General features: G+C 42.5%; 1 protein-coding gene across 1 annotated transcript in view; it reads left to right on the forward strand.

Annotated features, from left to right (window-relative positions):
• Positions 1-9827, forward strand: part of DCP1A (decapping mRNA 1A) — a 70186-nt gene that overhangs the window by 20596 nt on the left and 39763 nt on the right. The window contains exon 4 of the mRNA XM_018555253.1: positions 8456-8522. Within this exon, the coding sequence (XP_018410755.1) occupies positions 8456-8522 (67 nt within the window). The remainder of the gene's footprint in view (positions 1-8455; positions 8523-9827) is intronic.

Genomic DNA, 9827 nt, shown 5'->3' on the forward strand with positions numbered 1-9827 from the left:
GGGGGGGACATGTGTCCCAGGCACCCTGTATCGTGGGGGCGGGGGGAGGCTGACACATGGGCGGAACTACCAGGGTCGCATCGACCGGACCCTGGCGTTCTGCCACTTCCTGCCATTCAGGACAAGGCAGAGAAGAAGAGCCCTCTCCTCTCATCCGGCCACCCCCACAGCATCACCCAGAGCAGATGGAGACCTGCGAGGGTTGCGAGGCAATTCTGAGTCTTTGCCCCGGCTGACTGAATGTCTAGCTTCAGCACTGCTGTCAGTGGTAGTGTCAATGTCTGTGTGTGTTTTTTGGTACACACAGGTACAGGTACAGACAAGAAATAATATACACATATGTTGTATGCCCATGCAGTTCGGGAGTAGGAGAGTTTATTTTGGCTTTTTTGTGGCAGGGCATGGTAATGGCAAGAAATATACAGCTAAAATTTAAAAATATTTTTGTACTATTTTGGGCAAGTTTTCCTTAAAGGGTTTCTAAACCCTCTGATGTTTTTGCATATATCTACTGCTAGCAAGCATATATGCAAAAAGTAAAAGCCAAAACAAACGCTTTAAAAGCGGTTTAAACTTACCCCTGTCTTTGCCGCGCACCCCTGTCTGAGAATGCGAAACTGCTCGGGCGACCACAAAGCATCTTGGGGCGGGCGCAGTACGGGTTTTCGCCCGGGAGACGAGGAGAGACACAAGGTATGGACGCGGGCACCCGCATGCAGACACCGTGGGACAGGAAGTGCCAGCAAGGACAGAGGAATCGGCGCTGGATTGGAAACCTGTCGCAGCGCTGGAGAGAAGGCTGAAAAGGACAAGAAAGAAGATACATCAAAGTTCTAGCCGACCTGTGACAGTGAGACTGTCACAGGTCGGCTCAGTAGATCGGGAGGTGAGCGAACACATAACGGCGTTCGCTCACTTCTCGATCTTGTCACGGCTCTCTGCCGTGACAGGGGAGGGGCTCTATTCCCCCCTCCCCGCTCTGATCCTCCAGCGCTGACTGGCGGAACGGACGGGGGAGGGGGCAGGTACAGCTGGCTCTGCCTCTAGATAGGCAGAGCCAGCTGTCACTCACGTAGCTGGGCGGATCCAGACATAATCGTCAGGATCTGCTTCAGCTGCGGCGTCTCAGTATACCGCAAGCTGTAGCTCGTGGTATACTGAGCTAAGGGTCACGAGAGGACGCTAGTTTGTGTCCTCCCGTTACCCTAAGGAGAACTATGGGGAAAAGCCCTGACCCCATAGTTCTCCTTTAAGCATTTGCAAAGATAAAAACATTTTTACTAACGCATCAGAGTTGCAAAACCGGGTTCAGGTGTAATGGTTTTGCTTCATCTTCTGTCATTAAGGGGTTAATCTCTTGTCTTCAGAGTATTTGTGTTACCATTTGAAATGGGTTTCCAGGGCTTTCCTGCAAATGGTTTTCTCCTATAATTCCTCCATCTATGTCTTCATTAAATGCTTGTCAGCGCTCGGCCAGGGAGATGGATTTTTGGCAGCTGCACAGGAGAAAACAGAACATGGAGATTAGTGTTATTTGGCTCTGGGAAATCGGATGGAGGTAACACTTAACACATCGTTATTAGATATTGGTTTCTTGATTAAAGTCTAATATCTAAAGCCCGATGTTTGTTTTTAGATTTATTTATTTTTTATTAGGTTTTAGATAGATTTTAGGTTTAACCCCCTGCTGGGTTTTGTTTCCTGTGTTCCTGCAGGGGATGAATTCTCTCTCTATTTGTCATGGTAACCATTCTCTGCAGGACAGAACTATTGGAATAGACAAAATATAGATGATCATCAATGAAATCGATTCGTTGTTGTGGCCCTAATTTAGCTATACCTTCTCTTCCTTTTAAAGCTCAACTAGTGTAAGTACCTGCCACTTGCATTTCCATGCACAGCAGCACTCAGCCTGGGAGAGGAGGAAGGGTAGCTCTGACAGCCAATCACATGAACTGACAAAGAACATGATGATAGAAGAAGATAGAGTAAGCAGAGGGATGACATCCTCAGTATGGCCGGTTTCTTTAACTGTCCAGTCAATAGGCTGGAAATAGGGAGAGGACACCACCATAGTCCTTCAGTCCAAAATGCACTCGGAGATAATGGTATCATCTGCCCGGCTGTGCTTTCTGGCAGGGCTTTGTAAATGTATTTCTCTCTCTCTCTCTCTCTCTCTCTCCTTTTTTTTCTTTCTCTCTTTCTCTCTCTCCTCTCTCTCTCCTCTCTCTCTCTTTCTCTCTCTCTCTCTCTCTCTCTTTCTCTCTCTCTCTCTCTCTCTCTCTCTTTCTCTCTCTCTCTCTCTCTTTCTCTCTCTTTCTCTCTCTTTCTCTCTCTTTCTCTCTCTTTCTCTCTCTTTCTCTCTCTTTCTCTCTCTTTCTCTCTCTCTCTCTCTCTCTCTCTCTCTCTCTCTCTCTCTCTCTTTCTCTCTCTCTCTCTTTCTCTCTCTCATCCTAATATTGAGTAGATCCCCCTTTTGCCGCAAAAACAGCCCTGACTCTTCAAGGCGTGGGCTCCAATAGACCTCTGAAGGTATGCTGTGGTATCTGGCACCAAGCTGTCAGTAGCAGATCCTTTAAGTCTTGTAAGTGGGGACTCCATGGATTGGACTTGTTTTTCAGCACTGTTATCTGCTTAAACCCCAAGCAAAACCAATTTAAAACATGCCCCGCAAGGCATTAAAAACACATCCAGATCTGGTCTGAAGATGGTGTGAACAAGCCCTGAAGCCATACAGTTGTCAACATTTTTTTATTTGTGTCCGTGTTGCAGTGAGAGAATTTCCTTCACCTTCTGTCTGGTGAAATGGTCACTGTGACAGGAAGTAAGGAGAAATCTTTGTAACGGAGTGCCTGATAGCAGAAGGGGTTCTACAGTAACCCTTCCACATTCTATCCAACACTAAAGAAAAGAGAAAAAAAAAAGTTGGCCATACAGTTTTAAGCTTTACTTGCTTTGCCTGAGAAGCTAACAATAGGAAGAGCGCCGTTCGTTTTCCAGTGAGTCGTCTTGTGTCAGATACCTCCTGTGTGTATGATTACTGTCAAGTCTGTGACATTGCATCCTTCTGCTGGAATTTCCACATGACTCTGTGCCAGCAGCACAGAAGGAGCCCTCTGATGTTGGCAGACAAATGCTGATTTGGGATCTAGTTCTGGGCTTCGCTAGTCAGCTTTTGGCATCTCTTATCTCGCCGTGCGCTATGCTATCGCTTTGAGTCATCTTCAGTTCTTCCCCAACCAGGTTTGTGGAACTGTTCACGGAGAGGTGCTACTTGTGTTCTCTGCGGCCCCTTAGAGGAACCTGTACTGTGATTTACAGCAATCTACCTCCGGGTGGATTTGATTTATGATCATGATTTAAAATCACTAGTAAAAAAGCTCGATTTTAAATCATAATTTTTACCGAGCAACTGTCATCTCTGAGTGAAAGCCAATATGTTGCGCTTAGTATTGTATATGTTTGTATACATTGTTGCAGCTAGTAATCCAATACTGTTTGTCCTAGCGCAACTAAACTGGTTAATAATCAACTGTCATCTCTGTCCCGCAGCGGCTCCTCCTCTGACCCGCTGTTGACTCAGCGACCGTTCCATTCACTTTAATGGGGCGGCTGGTGATGCGACAGTGACTCAACAAGGTGAGGGACGTGGCGGGCAGCAGGTGAGTGGATGCCCGCTAAGTGCTCTTTAAATGTAAGGACTCATTCTTGCTGGTAGTAAGAATCTTTAATATTATTATTTACAAACAAAATGAAGGTTTCCTATTTTAGAACAATAAGCTATCAGGTGAGTAAAACAGCGATATCAGAACAGTTTTTAGGTTAATCACAAATACTCAGATTCTTTTATTTAATAAAAACAATAACATTGTGACATTTTCTTTAACATCAATGTTTAGTAATGCATCAATGCAGTGCATGTTATCTCAGCTTGCAGAGCTTGGATTCATTGAATGAGTTTACCAAAAATTTAAATATTGCAGGATATACAGCCTCATGCTACATAACTAAGCTCCATTGAATAAGCTAAATTTATTAATGCATCTTAAATAGAAAACCATCTTTAGATAGATAGATTTTTACTCCAAAAGCATTTTATTAAAATAAATTTGATTTAAAATGAAAAAAAATCTGATTCTTCTTTTTTTTTTTTATCCACCCTGTTCTACCTGCTGTATGATCATGAGATCAAATATAGATCCAAACTCAATCACTAAAGTCTAATTTTAAAGTTCAACACATTTATGTTTCATCTATAGTCAAAAACTAAAAATAAATATGTATTGAATATCGAATTTCCATAAGTTCTGCTCCACTCCTAATAACCATATCAATCTAGAAGTTTGCAAAGTTTCTTACTAAAGGTGCCCATAGGATGGACTTACTCAATGCAATAACCCACTTTCAATCAGCCTTGTGAATATGCACGTACTTGTATCACAACTTACAGACCCTTCTGAACACTTTAACATTATCATTGGTTGCTAGAAGCAACGCATGATGGGATATTTGGTCTTGAGACATTGATTTTGCATCACATCAAGCAGCAGGGAAATCCATGAAGTTGTTGAAAGTGATGGGTAGATGGAAGGCAGCTTTGATTGCATTATGAAAACCAAATATAGTTTGTATACCTATTACAATGCTGATGTTATAACAGGATAGGATATGCTGGGACTTTGAAACCCCTTTAATATAATTCCTAGTGATCCTGCTATGAAGGTCCTAATTCCTAGTGATCCTGCTATGAAGGTCCTTATGCAGCACTCCTGTGATGATCCTGCCTGTTGAGAACCAGCAGCTTACACGAAGTGTTGTAGAGTGTATGTTAACGTATCCTTGGTATGGAACATTGTGTCCATGAATGTTGATATACAGAATTCAAACAGGTAAATAAAAATAATAATAATTCATATTATATTAACTATGGCTGTACTGATACCAAGTATTTGGGTGAGTACTCGTACTTGTGCAAATGCTCAGATACCTTCCCCAATACCGGAACTTCCAGTCAGAGAAAAATTTCCTCTGAACGGCAGTGTTGTAGGGGAACATGGAGTCAGCTTCCCGGGCAATGACCTGCCTTCCTCATTGGCCCGGGAAGCCGGCTCGATGCTGATTGGTTGGGAAGCCGGTTTCCCGGCCAATCTTAATCGAGCCACCCAAGCAACATGGAAGCCGGTTTCCCGGGCAATTAGAAAGCCGGGCGGCATGTCAGGACCTGCCGGCCAACTTCCTGATTGCTCGGGAAGCTGGCTCCCTTCCAGCGGAAGCACCAGGATTGGTACTCCTGTATCGGCGAGTGCAAAAAGCAAAATATCGGTACTCGATACCGATAAAATGGTATCGGTGCATCCCTAATATTAACACTACATTTTGAGTAATGGGGAATAAATGGTGGTTTTGCGCACATTTTTTTCCGTCATTTTTTTTCCCCCCCAGATAAAATGAAATAATGGATCTTGGGCTCTTGGAGCTGTGTCATATTTTCTCCAGCCAATGGGTGGAGGTCCATTTGTCCTTTTCATATCCTAAGCATGATTGCTTTCCGCTGTGCTAAATGTAGTCTGCACAACTCCAATGTGTCAGGGACTTATCGGTAGATTCTATCAGACAAAAGGAGCTGCAAAACAAGTTGCTTTATCTATAGATGACTTATAGTTCTCTGGGAACCTTGTCACATGTTAAATGTTTATTTGTAAAGATTATATAGCCTCCAACCGCAAATATAAAACAGTTTAAAACCTATAAATGTAAAACAAATGTAACCAAAACCATTCTTATTTGTTGATTTCCCTTTAAAACTTTTGTTTGAAATGACGTGATCAGATTGGATCTGCTTTGTCTAGGTCTCGGTGGCTGGAAATGGTGAATTAGTTGAAGGGACTGGATGTTTTCTGTACTGACAGCTCAGGGACACCCTGACACATTAATGATTTATTAAAAGTTGTAGTGTGTTGTTTTTCTTTGTTTTAGTTTCTATATCTAGGAGCTTCCCTTTGAGAAATAGCAGTTGAAGGACTGCTCAGCTTCATTTTTTACTACTCTGCTTGTACTTCTTAGTATTGGTCCAGATATTGCCAACTTTACAAGTGTTGTGACATCGCTGATCGCTATTTAAAGGTAGACTGCAGTGGAACTAAAAACAGGGAGCACAGACTACTAAATAGTATATGCCAGCTTAACTCAGTACTGCAAGTGTTCACCCAGGCTTTGCTGTAGTGTACCAGTCCATCCCAGACATGTATGCTAGCAGTCTGATGATCTAAGAACCCCTGCTTTAATCTAGCTCTCTCCCAGATATACCACTGTAGACTGCTTGCTGTCTCTTATATTGCAACTGAAGCCATTTTTTACATTTTTGGATATAATGGAGACCCGACACCTTTTCAGGTCTTTATTGCTGTCTGAGTCAATGTTACAAAATGCTGTAAGAAACCTGTCTCAGCAGCAGATTAGCAGGGAGTACACTGTATGACCCTGTGCGGTTCTCTTGGTTTATGCTGCTAAGGATTAAGTTGGCCATACTCTGGTTGAATTTTGGCCAAGTCCTGCCAACTCAGACACATTTTGACTACTGTGTGCTCTGGGACTCCTCACCTCACCCCACCCCACCCCAACCAACACACACCCACTCACCACAGTTAGAATACAATAGCTCAGCAGGGGGATTCTGCCATCTAAGCTGTTGATTGTTGTATGGCCGGCCTTGCACAGAAATAAAAGTAAAGTAAACTGAGTGAACCTTCTAAAGTTGGGGAATTTTGAAACGATTTTGGAACTTCGTTCGACTTGCTAATCATTAATGCCGCAAAATCGATTGATTTTGACTACAGTGACAAATACATTTGAAGGAGCATGTTGGAAATTTTTTCTTGATCGAGCAAAATGCAGTAACTGTAGTTTTTTTGGGGAAAACACCATTTATTTCAAAATCAAATGTTAACTAAAAACGAAAATCAAACGAAATTTCGAATGACAATCTCCAAGCCTCTGATGGTATTATTGAACGTTGCAATGGGATTTTTTTTAATGTTCCTGCAAAAATCTACCTGTGTGTGTATACTAGGGATGCACCGGTACTGATACTAGTATCTGTGCCGATTCCGAGTATTTGGGCAACTACTCGCCCAAATGCTCCTGATGCCTATCCCAGTACCTGAACTTCCGGCATCAGGAAGCTGGGTGGTGGGTCATTACATGATGCCCGGCTTCCTGATCGTCACTTGGTGACTAGGGAGCATGGAGCCAGCTTTCTGGCCAATCGGGAAGATGGACGCCATTTAATGACTCGCCCCCCGGCTTCCTGATTGGCCAGCAAGCCGGCTCCATGCTGCCTCATAACCTGGTTACAAGGGAACATGGAGACGGCTTCCCGCGAAGCGGGGCGGCGAGTCGTTACATGTTTCCCAGCTTCCTTAATGGGACTTCTGGTATCCGTATTCGGTATCGGTGCGTACCGGAAAAACAATATTGGTACTCGATACAGAAAAAAACGGTATCGGTGCATCCTTTTGCATACCCAACTTAACTTTAGCACAGTTGCAGTGTTTACCCAATAGCATCAGTAGCCTGCTGATTGGATTTGTTGCCTGGAGCTGTGCTTCGTAACAGCCCGGCGAATCTTGGTGGAATACTTTAGTTACACCGCAGAAAGAAGGTGGGAATTTTATATTTTGCCATAAAGATTATATACTAGAGCTGCAGCTAACGATTATTTTCAAAATCGATTAGTTAGCCGATTATTAAGTTCGATTAATCGGATAAACAATAAAATAAATTTTAAAAAATGGCTCCAATGATGGGACTACTAGTTTGTATTGAGGTTGTAGTCCATCACAGGAGAAAGCTTGGAGCGGTGGAAGTAAAAAAGAAAAAATAGTGTGGTGTGCAATATAGTGAAATGGAAAGTGTCAAATTATACAGCAATGAATGCAGAATGGCATCGGCTATTTCTATAATAAAAATTAGCCTGCATGATTTGAGGTCATCTTCAACTGTGCCTGTAGGCTCATAGATTGGACTGACTTGCTCTTAGATTTTGTTAATTTTTAACCCATGTACAAAAAGAATCAAGTATAGTTTCTGCCTTCATTACCTTTTCATGTTTATTGTAAAATTATATGCAATAATCCTTTCCAGTTTCATGTTATAGTGTTATAGAGCACTAAAGGTGTGTGTGTGTGTGTGTGTGTGTGTGTGTATCTGTATGTACAAAGTATACATTTATATAATGTATATGTTACATGGCTAATGTTTAACTATATTCACAGTACTTCTATGTTTCTAAGTGTAATCATAACAAATGTTTGTTTCTTTATCACAAGTTTGGCATTTGTGGAATTGCACATAGTGGGTGGTTTGTGGTTAATCTTGTGTGACTGGAGAAGACGCATATTAGGGATGATAGTGGTGCTTATCTTATGTTTTTGTTTTGTGTCTCTGTCTCTTTTAGTGTCCATTTACAGTATCTGGTTTTATGACAAGAATGACTGCCAGAGGATTGCAAAGCTGATGACCCAGTGAGTATGATTGCTGGATCTTACCCTTTTTTACCTCCTAAGAAGCCTTTACGGGACTTGTCGGCTGATGGGGAACAGAGTGGGTTTGCTGAGTTTCCATGTAGTGTCTTAAAGTGACACTGAACTTGGAAGTTAAATCTTAAAAATGCATTGAAGTACCTTTTAACTATTACAAAAATGTATGTTATTTGTGTATTACTCAGCTGTAGATCCTCAAATCATCTCTGAATTGGTGCTGACATGGTCCTTCCTTCTGGAGGGGGGCTACTTTTGTTCCCCATGGTCATTGAGTGTGTTGTAAAGTAGCCACTGCTCCAAGCTCACTCCCGTGATGAACTACAATGTCATGTTTAGTTTACTAATTTATATTGAGAACGTAGCCAAGCATGGGAGCAAACTTGGGGTAGTGGCTACTTTATAATACACACAGGGACCACGTGAAACAAAAGTAGATGGACAGTGTCAGTACCAATTCATGATTTGAGGATCTACAGCGGAGTTATACACTAGCTGATGTCTGCTATTTGCTTGGATGTCTCTGGATTCCATGCTTTGAGTCACCAACCCAGAACAAGCATGCAGAGCAGAGAAGTCAGGGTAAGGTAAGAGTGCCGATATGCATACTTTGGGTCTGTGACTTAGAAAGTACTAAATCTGTTGATTCAACAGGACAGCCAGTCAACTAGCATTTTCAGAAGGAGAGGTCAACACTGGCATCCTCTATACCCCTGCAGTATAGGTTTCCCTTTGGTGCTGTTGGCAGAATGGTGGCTGATGGAGGATGAAGGACAGGAGGCAGAAGCACTTTGACCGTCCAGTATGTGATAAGAGAATGTTTGATTTGTTTCTGCTACTCCTGGGAAGATATTGCCTATATACTGTTGTTATTCATTCTTTGTCTCAAGATAAGACGGTCCTTGTTTCTCCCTTAAAAGGAATACCCAGTTGTTTCTCTTCTCCCTGGTTAGAACATGCAAAGTGTTTTCATTGTCCTGAAATAGCTGCACTATAGTCATATAACTGATGGATCCGAGTGGCATTTGGAGCCAGAGGGTGATTCAGCCTGTTGACATCCACCCAAGTTTGAAATATCAATTTGGGCGTACTATTCATTTGATGCAGAACTCCTGGCGGATGCTAAAAACACCAGTTAATTCAGTTCAGTGTTTATTAAATGTATATTTAAATGCAGCTAGTGTAAGTGACTAAATGTATCTTGTCAGCCATGTAATGCTCTGAGCTCAGACTTGGAAAGGGAGGGGCAGCACTAAGAGCCAATCAGGTATGCTGCAAGGGAGCAATCGG

Source organism: Nanorana parkeri, unplaced genomic scaffold (assembly GCF_000935625.1).
Source record: "Nanorana parkeri isolate BGI_ZX_2015 unplaced genomic scaffold, ASM93562v1 scaffold189, whole genome shotgun sequence".
NCBI classification, from domain to species: domain Eukaryota; kingdom Metazoa; phylum Chordata; class Amphibia; order Anura; family Dicroglossidae; genus Nanorana; species Nanorana parkeri.